Raw genomic sequence first — 26,568 nt, forward strand, 5'->3', positions numbered from 1 at the left:
GGAAACTAAAACCTCAAATTTGAACTGCTCTGTTATAGTGGGTATACCATTTGATGATAAAATTATTTTGGGTGCTTTCTATTTTCAGAAAAACTGCATCCATATCTGTTAGTAGAACTAGTTGTTTAACATGTTATTTCCAGTGTCGCCTAAGTGCATTGAAGTTATTTGTAATTTGATGTTCCTTCGTAGGTTTGGTGCAGTAGCGTGTGGTGTCGGCTTGGAGCTGTACGTTTTTGGTGGAGTCCGTAGTCGTGAAGGTGCCAGTGCAGAAAACAATGAGATGGTGACCTGCAAATCAGAATTTTATCATGATCATTTCAAAAGGTAATGTAAAGCAAAATCTTAGTCAGAGCTGCACTGACCTCAATAGACCCAGGATATTATTAGAAAATGTTTTCATCGATGACTTAGATTTTTAAGTTACATCTTTCTGGTATGTAAGTCGATAGTTGAGAGTCATGAGTTGTTGCTTTCAAATGAAGGCTTTATGTGGCAAGTTTTTTTTGTATCCGATAGAAGTGATGGTAAGTAGTGAAACTACTGATGCCTCTTGATATATAGTGACCAATGGCAGTGAATTTAAATTGCATCATAGCAGCTGGCAAGTTAGAAAATTTTCTGTAGTTTATTGTTGTTTTTAAGTGACATGGTATCACAGTAGTTTTACTACAGCAAACTACCTTGTTATGTTAATACAATTTCAAAAATGAGTTATTTGTGTTAGATGGTTTGTTGCTAAGTGAAGGTCCATTGAAAAGGACAATTGTTTCTTTTTCAAAAAGTAAAGCAAGCTCTATTTTAATACCTTGACATTTGAAAAATAATAAAGAATTAAAATACATATATTTGACACCTGGACTGCTCAACATCCTTTGTGTCAAGCCAGCTTATTATGAAAAGCAATTCTTGATCGAAAAAGTATTTCTGCATAGCAGTATTGCAGTGATGGGAAAGTGGGATAATTTAACAGTTCATCCATTGTTAATTAAAGGAGGGATATTTATCTGGCCACGGAAAGACTTGCTGCTTCCTCTCAAATGATGACTAGCTACTTTTACATGGCTAAACCAACGAACGGCTGGCCATTTTATCTGAAAGATAACTCTGCATTCCTTCAGTACTGGGCTTTGTTTAAATTGTATGGATCTTAGAAATTATGTTTTCCTAATTTAGTTAAAATATTATGATTAGTTGAATCAAGCTAACAGCTACAGGTACTAATTTTTTACTACAGGGTTAAAAGAGAAAGTTATTTTTTAATACTTTCATGAGTCAATAATCTCATACATTTGCTCTCTGTGCAAAGGATGAATGAAATTTCAATTTGAGTATCTGTTTCTTTTATTTATCAAAGTTTTGTCCATTCGGTAATTGTATCTTAGGTGTGTATTAATAAATACTGCATTAAAGTTAAAAATACGACAAATTTTAAAAACTAAATATTGTTGGAAATCAAAATACAATCTTGTCAAGCCTGCACCAGATGTGAAGAATAAATGGTGAATAGTTTGAGTTTATGGTCAGTCATTAGCATTGGGAATAGAGTTGCAGTAAGTTTAAGCAAGTGTAGTGTTAGAAAAGGTGGATAGGGACTATGTTTTCAAACCAAAGAATGAGCTGTATGTGTTGTGACAGGGCAGAGTGCACAAATGTGATAAAAGGATGATTGTACAAAATAAAATAAGAGAATACTGGGGTAAGAAATACAAAAGATGTAATTTAGAATTGCTATTTCATTACTAATGGTTGTCGTCCAAAACACATTAGGCAGCAGTTATATGTGAAATAATCATGCTCTGAGTTCAAGCAATTACACAGAAACTGCTCAGTGGACTGTCTCTGAGTTTGAGCTTCAAGTTATCGTTTGTACTCTTCTTCCCTTCTGTTGTCTGCCTTCTACACTATTTAGAAGAAGCTGCTCATAATTTGGTTAGACATTTTACAGCCTTCCAGACTCAATCATTTCACACTTTAAATGCATTCTATTTTTCGACAGTAAGTGTTGGTGGTAATTTTCCCTCTTTCTATTAGTTTTCATCCAGATCTATCCTTTATTCTTTACTTGCCTGTTATCATTCCTTTTTGTAATGCTTGTTGTTCTTTAGTGATTTCACCTCTTATGTCTTCACTTGAGTAAAGTCTGCTATTCTAACCTGTGTTTTTTTTTCTATGGCCCTGTATTTACTGAAAACCTGACATCTAATACCTCCCAGATCAATTGATTTGAAAATGACTGAAATATCAATATTGTTTCTCTCTTTCCAAATGCTGTGCAATTTGCATAGTACTTACAAAATGTTCTGCTTTCATTGAAAATTCATCTGTTTAAATAGAAAGAAATTTATTTCACCCATAACCAAAGGAGGTGTGTGTGTGTGTGTGTTTGTGTGTATGTGCGCGCGCGCACTACTGATTTGTATGCCCTCACTGTAGGTACTGAATTTTATTTTGTTACACCTTAATGGTTTCTGTGAAGGGAAATCTTGCCTGACAAATCTGCTAGAGCTCTTCGAGGAAGTAACAAGGAAGGTGGACAAAGGAAAGGTAGTGGATGTCATTTACTTGGATTTTCTGAAGGCTTTTGGTAAGGTGTCACACATGAAGAAGAACGTGGAAACTGTCGAAAGGGTGCAGAGGAGATTTACAAGGATGTTGCCTGGGTTGGGGAACCTACCTTATGAGAATAGGTTGAGTGAACTCGGCCTTTTCTCCTTGGAGCGACGGAGGATGAGAGGTGACCTGATAGAGGTGTACAAGATAATGAGAGGCATTGATTGTGTGGATAGTCAGAGGCTTTTCCCCAGGGCTGAAATGGCTAGCATGAGAGGGCATAGTTTTAAGGTGCTTGGAAGTTGATACAGAGGAGATGTCAGGAGTAAGTTTTTTTTACACAGAGAGTGGTGAGTGTGTGGAATGGACTTCTGGCAGTGGCAGTGGAGGCGGAAACGATAGGGTCTTTTAAGAGAGGGCTGGATGGCTGCATGGAGCTTAGAAAGATAGAGGGCTATGCGGAAAGGAAATTCTAGGCAGTTTCTAGAGTAGGTTACATGGTCGGCACAACAATATGGTCCGAAGAGCCTGTAATGTGCTGCAGACTTCTATGTTCTGTGGACGTATGGGCTCTATCTAAGACAGATATGGGAACTTCCACGTGGATACTGAGAGCAATGAGTACCTTGTATCTGTATTCTAGAAAGAGATCTTCCAGGATAATAGTGAAAGGGAAAAAACTTTAATACAGATTCAGAATGAGATTTCAGATTCAGAATCAGATTTAATATCACCAGCATATGTCATTAAACTTGTTAACTTTTAGGGGAGAAATATAAGGAAATACATGATAAATGTAGAGGAAAAAAATTAACATATATATATTTATATATTCACCCCCCCCCCCGCCAGAAGTTTTCATGTTTTATTGTTCTACAACATTGAATCACAGTGGATTTAGTTTGACTTCTTTTGGCACTAATCAACAGAAAAATATACTTTCATGTCAAAGTGATCTAAATTAATTACAAATATAAAACACAACATAATTGCATAAGTATTCACCCCCTTCAAGTCAGTATTTAGTAGATGCACCTTTGGCAGCAATTACAGCCTTGAGTCTGTGTGGATAAGTCTCTATCAACTTAGCACATCTGGACACTGCATTTTTTCCCCATTTCTTTACAAAACTGCTCAAGCTTGGTCAGATTGCATGGGGATCATGAATGCACAGACCTTTGAATTGAATTGGCTTTATTTTTTACATCCTTCACATACATGAGGAGTAAAAATCTCTATGTTACGCCTCCATCTAAATGTGCAATGTGCAATTGTAGTAAATTATAATAGAACAGTCAATGTAACATAGAAATACACTCAAATCAGCATGAGTTAATCAGTCTGATGGCCTGGTGGAAGAAGCCATCCCGCAGCCTGTTGGTCCTGGCTTTTATGCTGCGGTACGTTTCCCGGATGGTAGCAGCTGGAACAGATTGTGGTTGGGGTTACTCAGGCCCCCAATGGTCCTTTGAGCCCTTTTCTCACACCTGTTGTTGTAAATACCCTGAATCATGGGAAATTCACAACTACAGATGCACTGGGCTGTCCATACCACTCTCTGCAGAATCCTACGATTAAGGGAGGTACAGTTTCCATACCAGGCAGTGATGCAGCCAGTCAGGATGCTCTCAATTGTGCCCCTGTAGAAAGGATTTGGGGACCCATACAAAACTTCCTCGCTGTCTGGGGTGAAAGAGGCACTGTTGTGCCTTTTTCACCACATAGCTGGTGTGTACAGACCACATGAGGTCCTCGGTGATGTGAATGCCGAGGAAGTTGAAGCTGTTTACCTTCTCAACCCCAGATCCATTGATGTCAATAGGGGTTAGCCCGTCTCCATTCCTCCTGTAATCTACAACCTGCTCCTTTATTTGTGCGCCATTGAAGGAGATGTGGTTTCTTAACACCACTGTGTCAGAGAGATGACTTCTTCCCTGTAGGCCACCTCGTTATTGTTTGAGATTAGGCCAATCGATGTCGTGTTGCTGGCAAATTTAATTAGCAGATTAGAGCTGTGGGTGGCGACACAGATGTCCAGCCACAAATTCTGAATTGGATTGAGGTCTGGTCTCTGACTTGGCCACTCCAGGACATTAACTTTGTTGTTTTTAAGCCATTTCTGTGTAGCTTTGGCTTTATGCTTGGGAGGTTACTGTCTTGCCGGAAAACAAATTTTCTGCCAAGTCATGGTTCTCTTGTGGACAGCATCAAGCTTTTCTCCAGGGTTTCCCTGTATTTTGCTGCATTCATCTTTCTTCTACCTTCACAAGCCTTCCAGGGCCTGTTGCAGTGAAACATTCCCACAGCATGATGCAGCTACGACCATGCTTCACAGTAGGGATGGTGTGTCCTCCCACAGGCAGTCAGACTGCTAAATAGCTGCTCCACCTGACTCTGCTTTGGACACTTTTAACTTGCACTGGACACTTATAACTGATTTTAACTGACATGTGGCTGTTTTACTATTTATTGTTATGTTTATTATTTAGTGTTGCGTTTGTTATGTTATGATTGCACTGTCCCTGAGAAACGCTGTCTCATTCTGCCCTGCAGAGCTGATGTGTGGTTAGAATGACGATAAAGTTTTTTGAATCTTTGAATCTTCAAATCTTTCTGATGATGTGCTGTGTTTGGCTTACGCCAAATATAGCATTTAGTCTGATGGCCAAAAAGCTCAATTTTGATTTCATCAGACCACAGAACCTTCTTCCAGCTGACTTCAGAGTCTCCCACATGCCTCTGGCAAACTCTAGCTAAGATTTCATGTGAGTTTTTTTTCCAACAGTGACTTTCTCTTTGTCTCTCTACCATCAAGCTATATTTTATGACGCACCCAGGCAATATTCTTGTCTTTCTTGATGATTGACTTAACTGTACTCCAAGTATTGTTCAGTGACTTGGAAATTCTTGTTTCCATCTCCTGACTCGTGCTTTTCAATAACCTTTTCGCGGAGTTGCTTGGAGTGTTCTTTTGTCTTCATGATGTAGTTTTTTCCAGGATACTGACTCACCAGCGGTTAGACCTTCCAGATATAGGTGTATTTGAATTGAAGTGACTTTATTACATACGTCCTTCATATACATGTGGAGTAAAAATCTTTACGTTACGTCTCCGTCTAAATGTGCTATATGCAATTTATAGTAATTTATGATAAATAGTATGTACAACAGGATAGTCAATATAACATAGAAATACAGATGTGTCAGCATGAATTAATCAGTCTGATAGCCTGGTAGAAGAAGCTGTCCCGGAACCTGTTGGTCCTGGCTTTTTTATGCTGTGGTACCGTTTCCTGGATGGTAATATCTGAAACAGTTTGTGGTTGGGGTGACTCGGGTCCCCAACGATCCTTCAGGCCCCTTTTATACCCCTGTTTTTGTAAATGTCCTGAATACTGGGAAGTTCACATCTACAGATGCACTGGGCTGTCCATACCACTCTCTGCAGAGTCCTGCGATTGAGGGAAGTACAGTTTCCATGCCAGTCAGGATGCTCTCAATTGTGCCCCTATGGAAAGTTCTTCAGATTTAGGGGACCATACCAAACTTCTTCAAACGTTTGAGGTGAAAGAGGCACTGGTGTGCCTTTTTCACCACACAGAGGGTGTGTACAGACCACATGAGATTCTCAGTGATGCTTATTCCGAGGAACTTAAAGATTTTCACCTTCTCAACCCCAGATCCACAATCAGTTTTACTACAATCAATTGAAACACCTTGACTGCGCACTGGTCTCCAAAAACAGATCTCCATTTAACAAATTAGGTGACTTTTAAAACCGCCTGGCTGTACCAGTAATGATTTGGTGTTTCTTATCAAAGGGGGGGTGAATACGTATGCAATCAATTATTTTGTGTTTTATATTTGTAATTAATTTAGATCGCTTTGTAGAGATCTATTTTCACTTTGACACAAGAGTCTATTTCTGTGCAAAAAACACAAGTTTAAAAAATGTAGTGAGGTAGTGTTCATGCATTCAACACCCATTCAAAAATCAGATGGCAGAGGGAATGAACCTTTTGCTGAATCACTGAGTGTGTGCCTTCAGGTTTCTGTACCTTCTTCCAGATGGTAACAGTATGAAGAGAGCATGTCCTTGGTGGTGGGGATCCTTAATGATGTACGCTGACTTCCTAAGGCATTGCTCCTTGAAGATACCACAGAGGCCAGTACCCATGATGGAGCTGACTACTTTTATGAGTTTCTGCAACTTATTTTCACAAGACAAAGGAGCAGAGGTAGGCCATCTGGCCCATTGAGTATGCTCCGCCACTCCACCATGAGCTGTACTATTCTCCCATCTAGTTGCAATCTCCAGCTTTTTCCCCATATCCCTTGATTACCCTGACTAATTAGATACCTATCAATCTCCTTCTTAAGCACCCTCAATGATCGGGCCTCCACAGCTGTATGTGGCAATGAATTCCATAGATACACGACCCTCTGGCTAAAAAAAAAAGTTCTCCTCATCTCTGTTTTAAATGAGTACCCTCTAATTCTAAGACTGTGGCCTCTTGTCCTGGACTCACCCAACCAAGGGAAACAGCCTTTCCACATCTACTCTGTATAAACCTTTCAACATTCGAAATGTTTCTGAGATCCCCTCTCTTCTATACTCTAATGAATACAGTCCAAGAGCCGACAAACGCTCCTCATATGTTAGCTCCTGCATTCCAGGAATCATCCTCGTAAATCTTCTCTGAACTCTCTCCAACATCAGTACATCCCTTCTAAGATAGGGGGCCCAAAACTGCGCACAGTATTCCAAATGAGGTCTCACCAGTGCCCCATAGCGCCTCATCAACACCTCCTTACTCTTATACACTATTCCTCTTGAAATGAATGCTAACATAGCATTCGCTTTCCTTACTGCTGATCCAACCTGGTGGTTAACCTTTAGGGTATCCTGCACGAGGACCCCCAAGTCCCTTTGCACTTCCAATTTTTGAATTTTCTCCCCATCTAAATAATAATCTGCCCGATTATTTCTTCTTCCAAAATGTACAACCGTATATTTCTCAACATTGTATCTCATCTGCCATTTCTTTGCCCACTCTCCTAAACTGACCAAGTCTCTCTGCAACCTTTCCATTTCTTCAATACTTCCTGCTCCTCCACCTATCTTGGTGTCGTCCGCAAACTTAGCCACAAAACCATTTAATCCAAAATCTAAATCATCAATACACATTGTAAAAAGAAGGGGCCCCAACACCGACCCCTGCGGAACACCACTAGTAACCAGCGACCAATCAGAATAGGATCCCTTTATTCCCACCCTTTGCTTTCTGCCTATCAGCCAACGCTCCACCCATTCCAATATCTTTCCTGTAATTCCATGGGCTCTCATTTTGCTAAGCAGGCTTTTATGCGGCACCTTATCGAAGGCCTTTTGAAAATCCAAATACATGACATCCACAGCCTCTCCCTTGTCAATCTTATTTGAGATTATCTCAAGAAATTCCAATAGGTTAGTGAGGCAGGATCTTCTCTTTATGAAACCATGCTGGCTTGGGTCTATCTTGTCATGCGCCTCGAGGTATTTCATAACCTCGTCCTTGAGGATCGACTCCAATAACTTTCCAACTACCAATGTCAGAGAATTACAGCTCTGTAATTTTTGCTGCCTTCCCCCTTTCTTAAACAGCGGAACTACATTTGCAACCTTCCAGTCCTCTGGAACCATGCCAGAGTCTATTGATTCCTGGAAGATCATTTCCAATGCCTCCACAATCTCCAAAGCCACCTCCTTCAGAGCCCATGGATGCACCTCATCTGGTCCAGGAGACTTAACTATTCTTAGTCCATTTAGCTTCCCAAGCACTTCCTCTCTAGTAATCTTGACTGTACCTAATTCTGTTTCCTGAGACCTCTGGCTATCAGGCATGTTGCTAATGTCTTCCACTGTGAAGACTGATGCAAAATACTCATTTAATTCCTCTGCCATCTCTTTGTTACCCATTATAATTTCTCCAGCATCATTTTCAATCGGTCCTATATCTGCCCGTGCCACTCTTTTACTCTTCATATAGTTAAAAAAACTCTTAGTATCCTTTTTTATGTTAATTGCCAACTTCCTTTCTTAATTCATCTTTTCTTTCCTAATGACTTCCTTAGTTTCCTTCTGTAAGTTTTTAAAAGTCATCCAGTCCTCAGTTTTCCCACTAATATTTCCTTCCTTGTACACCGTCTCTTTTGCTTTTATTTTAGCCTTAACTCCTCTCGTTAGCCACATTTGTGCCACTTTTCCACTCATGATTTTCTTTTTTCTTGGAATATATTATTTTTCCTGCACTTTCCTTATTTCTTGTAGGAATTTCATCCAATTTTGCTGTACCGTTCCTCCGTCTAGCTTACTTTTCCAATCGACTTGGGCCAGTTCCTCTCTCATACCACTGTAATTTCCTTTGTTCCACTGAAATATCGATACACCTGATACCAGCTTCTCCTTTTCAAATTTGAAACTGAACTCAATCATATTATGATCACTATTTCCAAGGGGTTCCATTACCTCCAGCTCCCTAATTGCCTCAGGTTCATTACACAGCACCCAATCCAAAACAGCCGATCCCCTGGTGGGCTTATGGACTAGTTGCTCCAAAAAGCCATCTTGTAGGCATTCTACAAACACCCTCTCCTGAGATCCAGTACCTTCCTGACTTTCCCAATCCACTTTCATATTAAAATCCCCCATAATTATCTTGACATTTTCCTTCTGACAAGCTTTTTCTATTTCCAGCTGTAGCTTGTAGTCCACATCCCGGCTGCTGTTTGGAGGCCTGTATATAACTGCTATTAGTGTCTTTTTACCCTTGCCATTTATTAACTCGACCCATAAGGATCCTACCTCTTCTGATCCTATGTCCCTTCTTTCTATTGATTTAATTGCTTACCATCAGGGTCACACCACCCACTTTACCTACCTTCTTATCTTTCCTATACACTGTGTATCCTTGGACATTCAGCTCCCAACCATCACATCCATCATTTAGCTATGACTCGATGGCCACAATGTCATATCTTTTAACCTGTAGCTGTACAAGGTCATCCACTTTATTTCTAATGCTGCGTGCATTTAAGAACAGTACATTTAGATCAGTATCTGTTACCGATTTTGCTATATTTCTATTGCACAGCAAATTATCCTGTCTATTCACCTGCCTGTCCTTCTTGCCATCTTTGCTGCATAGTATTTTTGACACTTCTATTTTCCTCTTCCTCGACCCTAACACCCTGGTTTCCTTCCCCCTGCCAACTTAGTTTAAACCCTCCCTAACAGCTATATTAAACAATCTCACCAGCATATTAGTACCCTTTGAGTTCAGGTGTAACCCATTGTTTTTGTATAAGTCATACCTCCCCCAAAATAGATCCCAGATATCCAAGAATTTGAAGCCCTGCCCCCTGCACCAGTTACTTAGCCACACATTCATCTGTTTAATTCTGCTATTCTTACCTTCATTAGCGCATGGCTCAGGCAGTAATCCTGAAATTATTACTCTGGAGGTCCGGCTTTTCAATTTTCTTCCTAGCTCCCAGTAACCTTCCTTCAGGACCTCCTCTCTTTTTCTGTCTATGTCATTGGTACCAACATGCACCAAGACTTCTGGCTGCTCGCCCTCTCTCCTCAGAATACTCTGGGCCTGATCTGAGACCCCTCGTACCCTGGCACCAGGGAGGCAACACACCATCTGGGTAACCTTGTCCGGCTCGCAGAATCTCTTGTCTGTCCCCCTTACGATGGAATCCCCTTTAACTACTGCATTTCTCCTTGCTCTCTTGATCACGCCACTGGGCAGAGTGCTAGAGTCCTGTTACTGTGGTTTTCCTCTGTCAGGTCAATCCCTCCAACAGTACCTAAAACGATATATCGATTTCTGAGGGGGACTGTCTACTATCTCTCTATAGGTATTATCAGTCACCACCTCACTTTCCCTAACTAGCAGAAGGTCATCAAGTTGTAGCTCCAGATCCCTAACACTGTCCTTAAGGAGCCTCATCTCAATGCACCTGGTGCAGATGTAATCCTTGGGGAAACTGGGAGTCTCCCAGGGTCCCCACATCTGGCACTCCAAGCACAACACTAATCCTAGACACATACCTTTAATGCTACTGTTATTACTAAATAAATAAACCTGTTACTTACCTCTTTATTATGAGACTCAACGGTCGCAGGAAGCCTCTTCCCATTTCTGCCTAAGCCCGTTGAGCTAGAGCCCTCTCACTCTGCACCCCGCTCCGATGCTGCTGGCTGGATAGGGCTGTGTTCTTTTTAAGCCTTCCGCGCTCTGAGGTCACGCGCCTGCGCAGTCATGCCTCTTTTATCCCAAGTAGTTAAAAAAAATCTGAATTTTCTCCCGAAAAACAGCGACTTACTCTGCTGCCTGCTTGCTGTGAATCGAAAGATGTTGTACCTTAGCCACACCTCCCCCATACCCGACAGAATGCTCTCCACAGTACATTTGTAGTAGTTTTCGAGTGTCTTAGTTGACAAAAGAAACCTGCTCAAACTCCTGATGAAATATAGCCACTGTCATGCCTTTATAGGAGCGTTGATATGTTGCATCCAGGTTAGGTCATTTATAAGTGCATTTAAAGTTGATAGAATGACGGTATTAGAAAAAGTTGGCTGAATTTGAGAGTAAATACATAGGATGCATCTAGGATTCTGAGGAAATTGCAAGGACGCTGATATAACCTTTCAATGCTCTTTGGAAGCAAGGGTAGTGCCAGAGTTTTAAGTACCTGTTCCCTTGTTTTGTAACTGTGCCCTCTTGTCTATGGCATTCCCACTAGTACTCTTTTTCATAGGTGCTCCCTTGCTTGCTGAGTACTTCTAGCATTTTGTGTGTGTTGCTTGGATTTCCAGGAGTCATTTTGTACAGATTTGCTCTTCTTTGTGATTAGATTCCTCTGAACTCCACTCCATTTAGGTAATAATTTGTTATTTGTCTGCACGAAAGTTATTTGTCAGATTTTTGCTGGAAGACTACTTGGCGCTTCCTAACCATTTACAGTGCCTGAATATTAATTATATTGAATATTAATATATGATGGTTCCTTCCTGAAGAAGGGAGATGGCTCAAAATGTCTACAGTCTATTCATTTCCATAGATGCTGCCTGATCTGCTGAGTTCCTCCTGCACTTTGTGTGTTCCTTTGGATTTCCAGCATTGTAGAATTTCTCATGTTTATTAACTGAATATTTACTTCCAGTGACTTGTGTACAAGATGTGTTCCTTTGGATTTCCAGCATTGTAGATGCCTTAATGGTTAATTAAAGTATAGCTGACCATAGAGAAAAAAAAACTCAGAGGTAATGGAGCGAGTCAAGAACGCGACTTCACTCCATGAGCGCTATCCATCCCATAGGATGATGATGGTTTCTTTCAGTCAGTTAGTGGGGTAACTACCCCACTCCTCAGAAAGGAACAGCGTGTGCGTGAATGGATTTTAGGTGAGTAGGTGGTTGCACAGGTCCAGACCCACCCTCTCAACATCCCCTCCCGGATCCAGCAGCATGGTGGGGTCCAAGACAGCTGGGGGAAGTTCTGTTGCAGGTAACGGCCAGACCAAGCTTCGACGCAAGGGATGCCCTTTCCGTGCTTCACGGCACATGTTTGCTAGTTGGCCATTGATCCTATGGGAGGGTTCATCCGCCCTTTGACAGGTCTTGTTTTTTGTCCTGCAGGGTGTCTAACCACCCTCCTCACCAGGCAAGCCTGGTGGGGGAGCCGGTTTAGTTGCCAACCACCCGACCATGCGACAGGTAGTACTGGGCTACATGGTACCAGTAAGCACTCAGACGAGTGACCTGACCATAATAATACCTCGGGTAATGGAACGGTTCTGTGGTGCTACATCTGAAGTACTCATGGGATGACTGTTAACAGATAAATGTTGGAGAAAACAGTTTATTTTAGGCCTTCTCTGCACTTTACTCAAACCTTTTGTCTGCAGCAAGTCTGAAGCTGTCTACTCGGGTCTTTTGATGTTAGAAGAGAAATTAGCAAGGACAATACCTTTCTCTTAGTTTTAGTGAAATGGTTCCACCAAAGCTATAAGTTGCACTTGAAAGCTGATTTCTATATTAGCAGGGTGAATGTGGAGGAGATCTTTCCTGTTGCATAAGAGTCAATTATTTGAGATTGCCAGTTTAAGACCAAGATTAAGTTGTACACTGTTTTTTACAAAGCATTAGATGTTTTAAAGCGCAATAGAAGCAGTGTCTGTTTTATACACAAAGGTAGATAAATTCTTGATATGTAAGGGATAGGAAAAGTTGTGATGCATGTCCTGGAAGGTGAAGTTGCAGTTACAATCAGAGCATGTTGGGTGGTAGATCAGTTATAGTCCATGTCCAAGATTCACCCAATCATCAGGGTTGTAATGTCTTTTGGTTCTGTATTTGAATTCCTATGCCACTCCAATTGGAATACTTTTCCAATGGGACTTTCACTCCCTTTGAAACATTCATTCCATTACAGTGTGACAGTTTTGAGGACTCTTTCAGCAACAGCTCAAAATTCAAAGTAAAATTTATTATCAGAGAACATACATGTCACCACATACAATCCTGAGATTCTTTTTCTTCAGGCATACTTAGCAAATTTATAGAACAATAACTGTAAACAGGATCAATGAACAACAAACTGCAAATGCAAATATAGATAAATAGCAATAAATAACGAGTATAAAATAACAAGTTAAAGAGAAAGTGAGACCATCGGTTGTGGGAACACCAGAAGTAGAATGAGTGGTTATCCCCTTTTGTTCAAGAGCCTAATGGTTGAGGGGTCGTAACTGTTCTTGAACCTGGTCGTGCGAGTCCTGAGGCACATGTACCTTCTACCTGATGGCAGCAGCGAGAAAGAGCATGGCTGGTTGGTGAGGATCTTTGATGATGGATGCTGCTTTTCTACGGCAACGTTTCATTTAGATGTGCTCAATGGTTGGGAGGGCTTTATCCGTGATGTACTTGGCCAAATCCACTACCCTTTGCAGTATTTTCCTCTCAAAGGCATTTGTGTTCCCATACCAGACTGTTATGCTGCCAGCCAGCACACTTTCCACCATACATCTATAGAAGTTTGCCTGGAGTTTTGATGACATGCTGAATCTCCACAGGCTCCTGAGAAAGTAGAGGTGCTGTCATGCTTTCTTTGCAATTACATTTATATGATGGGTCCAGGACAGATCCTCTGAGATAGTGACACCCAAGAATTTGAAGTTACTGTCCCTCTCCACCTCTGATCCTCCAGTGATTACTGTCTCATGAACCTCTGCTTTCCCTCCTTGAATTCTACAATCAGTTCCTTGGTCTTATTGAGCAGCTCAGTTCCCTGCTGGTGTAAAAAATATTTAAGTTCAATAAACAGCATGTTCAAAAGAACGTTCAATTGTTCTATGTCCTGATTTGTTGCTGCTTCTGATTGCATGCCAAGTTCAAAAGGACTGTTTACAGACCAGCAAGTACATATTTACTTAACCAGCCAACGTAGGGAGGCTAAACTTCTGGCAGCACTAACATTGGGCCATTCCCAGAGGCACTAACTTGGCTGCAGATGGTTCATTATTGCTTTGTTTACTTCAATATGCTGTTTATTGTTCTTTTTTATGTAATGTATATTCATGTATTGGTCATGAGCAATGAACTTGTATTGCATCTTTTTTGTAATAAAGCTGCCCAAGGCACTTCACAGAACAATTGTCAAACAAAGTGTGATGCTCAGCAAAGCATGGAGATATTTGGAAAGATTCCAAAAATTTGGTTATGACAATAAGGTTTTAAGGAGCTTCATAAAACAGTCAAAGTAGCTACAATGAAGAGCTATTTAAGGACATTTAAGGAAAAGAAGTCTAGAACATGGGAACTTGGCTGTCCATGTTAGAGACATTAAAACTTGAAATACTGAAAAGCCCAGGATCGGAGGAATATAACAATGTCTATGGGTTCAAACATGAGAACCTGTGTCTGAGGATTGTTTGCCTGGAGTTACGGTGAAATGATGGAAGGTATGAGAACAAGAAAGATTAAAATCAAAACTTTGCTTAAGTTAAAACAGAGGAGGTCACTGAATGTGGATGTTTGGTTAACTGGATCTTGGTAGTAGAATTTTGAATGAATTCAGGTTTAGGGACCATTGAATGCTGATGGTAATTTTAGCAATGCTGCATAGGTGGAAATGAGCTATTCCAGTGATGCTTGGATATCAAGAGGTCTTAAGTTTCAATGTCTGATTCAGCCTTGCACTTTTCTACAGAAGTGGGGGATTGTTCGCTAGAAATTAGAGAATAAAGACTGTCCAGTAATTTATACTTGTCTTGTTCTTATTCATTAAACCACAAGTAGCGACATCTTACTCATGCAATGTATTTTGCATTGGGCCCCAAACCTTTAACTATAGCTGGTACGGGTAGTGTAATTCTATTCATTTGAATGGAATCTCAGTCTTGGCTGAAAAATTAGGTAGTTCTTCTATCTTTAAATTTTTAACGATTTTGTTTTAGTGTTTTCAAGTAATTTTTTAAAAATGATTTAAACCTAGTTGGTGTTTTTATAAGGATTCTCAGGAGATGGAGCCATCACTTGAGATTTAGTCCCTGATTGGGAAATGCTCTGCCTTGTGATCTAGTAACAGGAAATGTCTGTTCATGCCATAGTGGCTGGCAGACAAACAGTCTGACAATTCAGGCACAGTACAAGGGTCTAAGGGATAATGGTAAATTAGGCTCATATACAACAATATACAAGTTGCTGGGCTTCTAGATGAAGCTGCCAAGTACTGGTGTGCATGAGAAACAGGAATGTTGATACATAGATCCATGAAAATCACTAGCAAGACCAGAAAGATCATAAGGAGCAGAATTAGGCCATTTGGTCCAATGAATCTGCCCCAAAATTCCATCATGGCTGCTTTATTATCCCTCTCAACCATATTCTTCTGCCTTCGGCCTTTAACCTTTGATGCCCTGTCTAACCTAGAACCTATCAACCTTTGACAATAGGTGCAGGAGTAGGCCATTCAGCCCTTTGAGCCAGCACCACCATTCACTGTGATCATGGCTGATCATCCACAATCAGTACCCTTTTCCTGCCTTCTCCCCATATCCCTTCACTCCGCTATCTTTAAGAGCTCTATCTAACTCTTTTTTGAAATAATCCAGAGAATTGGCTCCACTGCCTTCTGAGGCAGAGCATTCCACAGAACCACAACCCTCTGTGTGATAAAGTTTTTCCTCAACTCCATTCTAAATCATCTACCCCTTATTATTAAACTGTGGCCTCTGGTTCTGGACTTCCCCAACATTGAGAACATGTTTCCTGCCTCTAGCGTGTCCAATCCCTTAATAATCTTATATGTTTCAATAAGATCCCCTCTCATCCTTCTAAATTCCAGTGTATACAACCCCAGTCGCTCCAACCTTTCAACATATGACAGTCCCTCCATCCCGGGAATTAACCTCGTGAACCTACGCTGCACCCCCTCAATAGCTAGAATGTCCTTTCTCAAATTTGGAGACCAAAACTGTACACAATATTCCAGGTGTGGTCTCACCAGGGCCCTGTACAACTGCAGAAGGACTTCTTTGCTCCTATACTCAATTCCCCTTGAAGGCCAGCATGCCATTAGCTTTCTTCACTGCCTGCTGTACCTGCATGCTTACCTTCAGTGACTGATGAACAAGGACACCTAGATCTCATTGTACTTCCCCTTTTCCTAACTTGACACCATTCAGATAGTAATCTGCCTTCCTGTTCTTGCTACCAAAGTGGATAACCTCACATTTATCCACATTAAACTGCATCTGCCATGCATCTGCACACTCACCCAACCTGTCCAAGTCACCCTGCATTCTCATAACATCCTCCTCACACTTCACACTGCCACCCAGCTTTGTGTCATCTGCAAATTTGCTAATGTTACTTTTAATCCCTTCATCTAAATCATTAATATATATTGTAAATAACTGCGGTCCCAGCACCGAGCCTTGCGGTGCCCCACTAGTCACTGCCTGCCATTCTGAAAAGGACCCATTAATCCCTACTCTTTGTTTCCTGTCTGCCAACCAATTTTCTATCCATGTCAGTACCCTACCCCCAATACCATTTGCTCTAATTTTGCACACTAACCTCCTATGTGGGACCTTATCAAAGGCTTTCTGAAAGTCCAGGTATACTACATCCACTGGCTTTCCCATGTCCATTTTCATAGTTACATTCTCAAAAAATTCCAGAAGGTTAGTCAAGCCTGACTTCCCCTTCGTAAATCTATGCTGACTCGGACCTATCCTGCCACCGCTATCTAGCTCTTCCTTCAGTTAGTCCTGACGAAGGGTCTTAGCCTGAAACGTCAACTGTACCTCTTCCTAGAGATGCTGCCTGGCCTGCTGCGTTCACCAGCAACTTTGATGTGTGTTACTATCCTCCTTTATATTTTTGGCTAGCTTACCTTCGTACCTCATCTTTTCCCCCCATATTGCCTTTTTAGTTATCTTCTGTTGCTCCTTAAAAGTCTCCCAATCCTCTGGCTTCCCACTCATCCTTGCTATGTTATACTTCCTGTCTTTTATTTTTATATTGTACTTCCCTTGTTATCCACGGTCGCCCCCTTACTCCCCTTAGGACCTTTCTTCCTCTTTGGAATGAACTGATCCTGCACCTTCTGTATTATTCCCAGAAATACCTGCCATTGTTGTTCCACTGTCATCCCTGCTAGGGTATCTTTCCAGTCAACTTTTGCCAGCTCCTCTCTCATGTGTCCATAGTCCCCTTTGTTCAACTGTAATACTGACACTTCCCTTCTCCCTCTCAAATTGTAGATCAAAACTTATCATATTATGGTCACTACCTCCTAATGGTTCCTTTACCTCGAGTTCCCTTATCAAATCTGGCTCATTACACAACACTAAATCCAGAATTGCCTTCTCCCTGGTAGGCTGTAATACAAGCTGCTCTAAGAATTCATCTCTGAGGCATTCCACAAACTCCCTTTCTTGGGGTCCAGTACCAACCTGATTTTCCCAGTCTACCTGCATGTTAAAATCCCCCATAACAACCGTAGAATTACCTTTGCGACATGCCAATTTTAACTCTTGATTTAACTTACACCCTATGTCCACGCTACTGTTTGGGGGCCTGTAGATAACTCCCATCAGGGTCTTTTTGCCCTTACAGTTTCTCAGTTCTATCCACACTTTGCTTTAAATATATCTCATGACTTGGCCTCAGCAGTTGCCTGCAGCAATAAATACTAACAGATTCACCACTCTGGTTAAAGAAATTCCTCTTCATCTCTTCTAAATGGATGTCCCTGTATTCTGAGGCAGTGTTTTCAGGTCCTGGGTGCCTCCCCTCTCCCACCCCCCCCCCCCCCAAACCACATAGGAAACATCCTCTCTATGTCCACTCTATCTAGGCCTTTGAATATTTGATGAGTTTCAATATGATTTCCCCCCCCCCCCACCCATTCTCCTAAACACCACTGTGTATAGGCCCAGAGCCATCAAATGCTCCTTGCCTGTTATCCCTTTCATTGCTGGAATCATTCTCGTGAACAACTTCTGGACCTTCTCCAATGCCAGCACAGCTTTTCTTAGACAATTGCCCAAAACTGCTCACAATACTTCTTGTGGTCTGACCAATGCTTTATAAGGCCTCAGCATTATATCCTTGCTTTTATATTCTAGTACTCTCAAAATGAATGCTAACATTGCATTGGTTTTCCTTGCCATGTCAGCCTGCAAGTTAACATATAAGGAATTCTGTGCGAGGACTTCCAAGTCCCTTTTAATTTCTACATTTGGATAAAGTATGGAACTGTGTTAGAAAAGTCTCAACAATGTGGATAATAAGAGGTGATGGAGGGGAACAATCTTTCTTTAGTTTTTGCAAGATTTTGAAAAGCTTTAGTTAAACTAACATGCTGCAGTAATATGAACAAATGCAAAATTTTGCTGTTCCCACATGCACATTCTTCCTGGATTCAGCTCAGTAAAATGATGTTGCCTTTGTTGTTTGTGCACGTAAACATTAACATGCTCTAAAAACATATGTTCTCTGCAACTGATGCCAACACAAAAATAAACTAAATGTTGCACATTCTCACAGAAAGAACAATTTTCTTTTTATATCGTGTGCATGTCGTGAGTCATTTCATCGAAGCATGTGAATAACAATTATAAATTCTTGGAGTATAACTGTTACAGCCAATGATGTAATTTGAATTTCTGGAATAGATTACTGTCTCGGAATTATTAGTAATCCATTACTCCCTGAAATGGAACCTCACTATGAAGTAATGCAGATCGAAAAATACATGACAGGTGGAGCAATGACATCGGCGTCGGACGCGGGAGCGGAGGTTCCTGGGTTCGAAACCAGTCGGGTCCACTCCCTAGTACGCTTTCCATCCGTGCCGGGTTGAGTGTCGAGATCGCAACTCGGCCTCGTAAAATAAAGGGAAAAATACTGCGAAAATCTCTGTGTGAGGGGTGGCACACCACACAGTCTCTCTCTTGCTCCGCGCCTTGTAAAAGCCATGAAAAAGACATTATCACGGACGCATACGCACAGACTCGCACGCACGCAGGGCACACGCCAAAGGAAAAAAGAAAATTATATGACAATAAAAAATTTGGTAAATACTGTGGATGCAGAACAAAATGCCGTTATCAGACAACCTTGTTGATTGGATCAAATCTTTGCAGTCTTGCCACATTTGGTCATAAAGTGACTGTGGACAATTAACCAGATACTGGGAGGTGAGAATTACTCTTCGAAACACCTTATCCTTAACAATGATGGAGCACTGTACTTGAGCGCAGACAAAACAGAATGATTTAACCAGATTCATCTTCGTTCTAAATTCACCGGCTTCACAGCAGACAGTTTTCACCTAATTGAACTCATTTTGTAATCTAATGAAAGAGTTACATGAAGCACAATTGTGAACCTTGTCACAAGCCTGACTGGAACTAAAGAATTGCTCTCAGCCATCATTGCTCATGGCTAAACTGTTCTCATGCAATTATGACACTGCCATTTGACTGAAAATGTGGAAAACAGTCCAGGTGCTGTCCACAAACTTGAGACAAATAATCTGTCTAAATTGCCCTCTCCCCACATTACTATTTACTCCTACCTACTCTTGTGCTATCTGTTTCTGATCAGTAGGAGAATGAATTCTGTTACAGCTTTGGTCCATTTGGGATTAAAGAGCTGAATTTCTATGTCAGGTTCATTACCATTGTTATAAAGACCACATTTGACCAAGTGTGATATCAAGGAGACTTAACACAAATGAAATTAATGAGAATTATTGAAATTAATGAAGATCGATGCAAAATCTCTACATAGGCTGGGGTTATATGTAGCATAATAAAAGGAGCTAGTAGTGTCAGCTCCAGGCATCGCCATTTTTATTTGTTTAATTTTTGGCTTTACCTTCATCATAGAGTCAGAAATTAAGATGCTCATTGCATAATTAATTTCCCTTCACAATCTCACAAGATCGTTATTCCTTCAAATAAAGACATATGATATTCATGCATGAATCGATAAATAGCAAGCAAAGTTCAATCAATCCATCTCCAATACAAGCCTAATCACCTCCTTTTAATATTCAGTGGCTTCACCAACACAATCCTTCACAATCTGCAGGTAATTAAGTCCTAGGACTGCGTCCTATACATGATTCTAACTCCATAATCAAGTTCGCAGAGGACACCACGGTGGTTGGCCTGATCAGAGGGGATGACGAGACGGCCTACAGGGACAAGGTCCAGCACCTGGCCGCGTGGTGTGTCGACAACAACCTGGCCCTTTACACCCAGAAGACCAAGGAGATCATTGTGGACGTCAGGCATGCTAGGAGCCACACTCACATCCCTATCTACATCAATGGAGCTGTAGTGGAGCGTGTATCAAGCTTCAGATTCCTTGGTGTCCACATTTCTGAGGATCTCACCTGGTCCCTGAACGCCTCCATCTTGATCAAAAAGGTGCAACGTCGCCTTTATTTCCTGCGGAGCATCGAGAAAGCTCACCTTTGTCCCAGGATACTGACAGACTTTTACCACTGTACCATTGAGAGCATACTCGCCAACTGCACCTCAGTGTGGTATGGCAATTGTCCCATATCGGACTGCAAGGCACTCCAGCATGTGGTGAAAACTGCCCAGCGGATTATCGGCACCCAATTGCCCACTATTGAGAACATCTACCATAAATGCTGCCTGGGCAGGGCGAAAAGCATTGGCAAGGATGCATCTCACCCTAACCATGGACTTTTTACTCTCCTCCCATCCAGTAGGCGCTACAGGAGCCTCCGCTCCTGCACCAGCAGGCACAGGAAGAGCTTCTTCCCTGAGGCTGTGACTCTGCTGAACCTCACATCGCAGCCCTAAGCAGTATTGCACCCATATTGTACTGTCTAAGTACTTTTATATTTGTGTGCTGTAGCACTTACTTTTTATTCGTAGTTATTTTATAAATAACACTATTCTTTGCATTTCTGGTCAGATTTTAACTGCATTTCATTGGCTTTGTATCTGTACTCGGCACAATGACAATAAAGTTGAATCTAATCTGATCTAAATTTAAATAAAAGCTGATACTAGTGGTGACCACAAAACTGCTAGATTTTTAAAACACTGGCTTGCTTGCTAATGTTCTTCACAGTAGGATATTTGGTTTCCTTGAGTGATCTCACCTTTATGGGACTCGATGCCCGCAATTTTATTGTGAGATTTCCCCAAACCACCAATTAGAAAGGATATGGAGATCAGCTGCTTGGGGACTCGCCACCTGCAAGTTTCTCTCCACTTAGGAAAGACGTTGACTTAGGAAAAACCTGGCTGGTGTTTCTTCATCACTTTGTCAATATCCACTAAATAACCATCGATCATTATTGTAGAACCATCTTTACCACAAAGATAGCAACAATTGAAAGTTGCAGTTTACCACCACGTTCTTAAGGGTAGTTTTTGAGAACAGTTTTTAAAGTAATTCAGCAATGTTATGTAGTTGGGTATTACTTATTTCGCAGAAATGTATTGACCTTGTTACATAAGCCCTCGTTTTATAGATGGTTGTGTAACTTACGGAATGAGCATTTCTAAATATCCTTCCTATCCAGTGCAGCTATCTAAATACATTTGGCTATAATTTCCTAAATACATTGGATTCCAATTAATTGGGACACAGTGGGACCAGTATATTTTGGTCCAATTAAGTGGCTGCCAAAATTAACCAAAGTTTCAAGGAAATAGTTAAAAAGGTATTATAAAAAGAAAGGACAAACTACCATTTAACTGAGTAATAAATTATGTATTTACATGAAATAGAGAACACAACCAATACTATTGGTGGTTGACTGTCATATCCGATGATAGCATCTTACTGTAGATCTCATCCTGCCAGTCCACTTGAGCTGACTGTACACCCTATCTCACCAGGGTGTGAGACCCACTGGCTATTCTCAGTTGGTTTAGCCCGCCGGTTGTGGTGGTGTACTGGGGTGTGGCTTTCACTTGCAAACAACTACTTGGAGCCACAGGTGACAGCTAAACAGCCAGGTGACAGGTGGGGACTAAAGGTAACATTCAAGATGATTGTTGATACCTTCAAGTTTTTCGTAGTTCCTAACTTGTTGAAGTAGTGAAATGATTTCATTTTCACTCATGGCCATTTCTGGCATTTCCAACACTGAATGCTTGAAACTGTGGTGAGCAAAACAATTCTGAATTCTCTTACTATTTATTTCTCACAAACTCTCAGTGACAAAAATCACTTTTTTTAACAAACACACAACTGACATTATACAAAAAACTGTTTGCTGAAAGCACAATGTTTTGTCTAATGCTCACAAGCTGTACATGTGACTGACGCTAGTTAGAAAATGTTCAGCAACGGTCTCCTGTCCCAATTAAGCAGCATATTATTCCAAATAAACGAAGGGAGATCTGGCTGTTTTCCTGATTAGCTTTTGTTTTTTAAGAGTTGTCCCAAATAAGCACTGCCCCAATTAACCCACGGCCCATTAATCAGAATCCACTCTATATTGTTCCATTGCCAGTCTGTAGAAACTTTGTTCTTTGTGTTTGACATGATTATGCATTGTAGATATTTTGACCTTTTCCTTCATTTCTTCATTATGCTGTGATGATTTAAATATTCCTAAATCCTTGACATAGTTTTGTTCTATGACCTTGAAAACCTAAGTAAGGGATGATAAGTTGCCATTTATTTGACGACAGAAAATTTAAAGTAACACTGAGTTGATAAATTTGCTTTAAATTGTCCTCTGGTTACAATAAGAGAAATGGGTTTTCAGAAAGGTCAGTGTGATTATCAAACAAGTCACAGAACGTAAAACAGTATAGCACAAGAACAGGCCCTTCGGCCCTCACTGTCTGTGCAAAACATGATGTAAATTAAACTTAATGCTTGCCCATGACCATGATGCTTCACAAGTTTTCCTTTAAATTGTTGTTCAAGTAAAAAGAATAGCATTATTTGTCACATGTACATCAAAACATACATTGAAGTGCAGCAATGAGCAGCACAGTCCGAGGATATGCTAGAGGCAGCCCACAAGTGTTAGCATGCTTTTGCATTCGCATTGCGTGCCCACAACTCACTTAACCTAACCCGAATGTCTTTGAAACTGCAGCACTTGGGGGAAACCCACGCAGTCACAGGAAGACATAGAAACTCTTTACGGTGGGTAATATACTCGGATTACTGTCGCTGTAAAGTGTTATGCTAACCAGTATGCTACTATGCCACCCTCATAAGTAAGGTAAATGCTTCTGGAAATGCAACACTTTCTCAAAACTGCTCTATCAATTTCTCAGGGGTTACCAACCTTTGCGTATGGCGTGGACCCCTACCATTAACTGAAGGGTCCGTGGCCCCCAGGTTTGGAACCTTGACTTAGATTGTTCACTGAACTCTTTAACCCTGAAGGTAAGGATGCTTCATGGAACCCAGAGACAGTTAGAGAAGACTAGGGAAATGGAGCGAAATTAAATCAGAAATAGAAGTGTAGCTATTGAGGAATCCAGGGTCATACAGAGGGATAACGTCAAAATTAGAATAAGTTCAAGACTAGCATCCATAAAATTGTACACACAAATCCAGAGAGATAATTTCAGAACAAAAAATTTTTTTTAAAATATACTGGCAATGATAACATAGGAGATCATCTATTCCTTCTGACTTCTCAAGGCCTTTTAAGTTTCAACAGAAGACATTTGTTGAACATTTGATTTTTTTTACTACTTTCACTACAGTCATATCATATGTCATCACTCAAGCATTTATGCAATCTGCAATGCCATCTGGGCTCAACTTATTAGCAGTTGAAAGATAAAGAATTTTGATCTGAGGTTGCCATCTTTGCTGTGCTAATTTATGTTAGATAAATAAAATTGAAGTTTTGCTTCTCTTTTTTATGAGCTCTGCAGGAACTTCTTGTGAAATATATTAGCATAAGCAGAAGCCACATTTAATCCCAGCCAGGGTGAGATAAAGGCAAATAAAAAGTGATAGCTAATGACAGTGGGTGATAAGATGCAGCAACATATGGAAATATGACAATTAAAGGATATTCTTTATAATGGGGTTGTCAGGTACTTGGAATAAAGCTGATGTTGTCAGTCATTCATGAACTTTTATCTTCTTTCAGAGAAGTAAATTCAGTTTTAGGAGAGCAGCTTTCACATTGAAACTAGACAATCCAAATTTAGGTGAATATACCACTGAAATGTTCTACAGGCAGGATATAAAGCAAATCTGTGAAAGTTAAGACTTTGCCTGAAAATTCTGGAATTCTGTTCACACTTCAGTGCCAGTTTGTAAATCATAAAGTTGAGAAGTACTATAAATGATTCTTGCAGCTGTTCAATATAAACCCTGTTTCTACAGCTGCAAAAAGAAATGTCAGTCCTGAAATGTTTTAAAGGAACATTATGATTCCATGTTTAAACTGCGTCATATGTAACGTTTTCAGGAAGTCTGATCCTGGAGACTTTTGGTGGCCTTATACTGTTTTCCATGAGCACCTCCAAAATAATCTACAGGTATTCCTTAAATTGTGAAAGCATCAGCACTTACTAGTTTGTTTTTGTCCGGTGTCAGTTTGGGGAAGAGCCCTGCCAACTAGTTGCTGTCCATTAATAATTGAAGCAGCTAAGCATAATAAAAATTCTCATAATCAAGATCAATGTATTTTTTAATTTTCTACATGTTTCATGGGTCAAACATATATTAAGGTTGAAAGTAAATGTCATAAAATGAAGTTTGTATTTTTTGATTGTCGTTGTTTTAATTAACAACCTACTAAAGGTCTACCTGGAAAATGTACTTCACCACTGATTTCTGTGTCAGAGATACTTGATTAGCAAGTGGTTAGTATGCAAAGATAGCATGCAGTTAGAAAATCTAACAGAATTGTTCTCTTTATTGCTAGGGGAATTTAATACAGAAGTTATTTAGGGTGTTGGGCTAATACTTAGAAGGGGCAGCTTGTGTAAAGAACAGAGCTGTCAGGCGTGTAACCACTGCAGTCTGGAAGAATGAGAACGAACTTATTTAAAATGGTTGAACTTGAGCAGTATTATAAAAGCTGATTTTCTTCTGTGGGTAAATCTAGACCTAGCTTAAACATGAGTTACAGATTTAAAACAGATGAGGTAATTTTTTCTTGTTTTCCTCAGTAATAGGGCTCTTTTCCTCAAAAGGTGGTTTAAGCAGAGTCTTTGTATATTTTTGTGAAGTACATGAAATCTTGATAAGCTAGAGGAATGAATCATTACCATAAGTAGGCAGGACATCATGAACACGAGAAAGTCTGCTGAGTTCCTCCAGCATTTTGTGTGTTTTGCAGGATGTTACGTACCCCGTAACTGGGTTGCCAAACCAGCAGAAATGGACCACTTAGTTGGAGTCTGGATTACTGGAACTAAGAAAATTTTATTAAAAAAAATAAGCAACACAGTACTCTAATCAAAAGGATATAAATGCAACAGTTTAGCAATGATAAAACACACATGTACACAGAACTAGGATAATAGGATCAATCAAGCTCAATCGCAGTCTAGGGGTAAATGATTAGTTTCAAGTGACGCAAAGTTCAGTTCAATTTAGTTCAGTTCAGTTCGCAGTAGTCGCTGTTGTGCCGTTGGGCGGGGGGAGAAGAGAGAGAGGGAATGAATGAATATGCAAATCGGATTCCAAACAGACCTTCGATATTCCTCGCAGTTAGCTTTCGGGCGAGCCCTTTGTAATAACTTCTGAGGTCACCGACTGTGACCTCCTCTGTTCCAGATACAATCGTTCTTCTGCGGTGAACCCGGCACCCAGGCAAGGGCGGACACACACACCAGGTTCCCGCCCGACCGTATCTTTCCACCCTGTGCGTCTATGGCTGATCCCACGACCAGACCTCCAAAAACTCCTGCCAACTTGTGGGGTGGGGGCACACCGCTTCCAGAGTCACATTACCTCGTGGTGTCGTGTGTCTGTTGCCTTAGCGAACCTGTCCCTTTTTATCCCCCTGCTGGGGTATCACCTGTCCATCAAACTTCAAACAGTTCAGGGTTCAAAGCCACCGGTCTCTGACAATACTCGGAACCGTGTCTCCTTTTGGTAATCTCTCTCGTCTCTCTCTTATTAGCACCTTGCATGTTCCCCCATTGTCCTCTTATCGGCATCAATCTTCTGATAACTGGTTCTTTTGTCACAAGGATCATAGTAGTAATCAAATTACGTTGATCATCTTGCAAGGTGGACCCAGCTTGGGTTACTTCCTTCTAATTAATAGTTTGTATGACAAACATGAGAAACTTATACTTTGCTTTTAGAATGTTGCATCTGGCTTTCAAAATGTACACATGAGCATCTTACCAGTCTTCAATTAGTTGATGTGATTTGATCATGATATAATAGTGCTGGATAAAATAATAGGCATAAAAGCATGTGAAACAAAGCAAAGCAAAAAATAAGTTGTGTGC

General features: G+C 40.7%; 1 protein-coding gene across 2 annotated transcripts in view; it reads left to right on the forward strand.

Annotated features, from left to right (window-relative positions):
* Nucleotides 1-26,568, forward strand: part of gan (gigaxonin) — a 134,819-nt gene that overhangs the window by 74,247 nt on the left and 34,004 nt on the right. For both annotated transcript variants that reach the window (XM_063067129.1, XM_063067130.1), the window contains one exon: nt 193-327. In XM_063067129.1, the coding sequence (XP_062923199.1) occupies nt 193-327 (135 nt within the window). The remainder of the gene's footprint in view (nt 1-192; nt 328-26,568) is intronic.

This window comes from Mobula hypostoma, chromosome 14, assembly GCF_963921235.1.
Source record: "Mobula hypostoma chromosome 14, sMobHyp1.1, whole genome shotgun sequence".
Lineage (NCBI taxonomy): Eukaryota > Metazoa > Chordata > Chondrichthyes > Myliobatiformes > Myliobatidae > Mobula > Mobula hypostoma.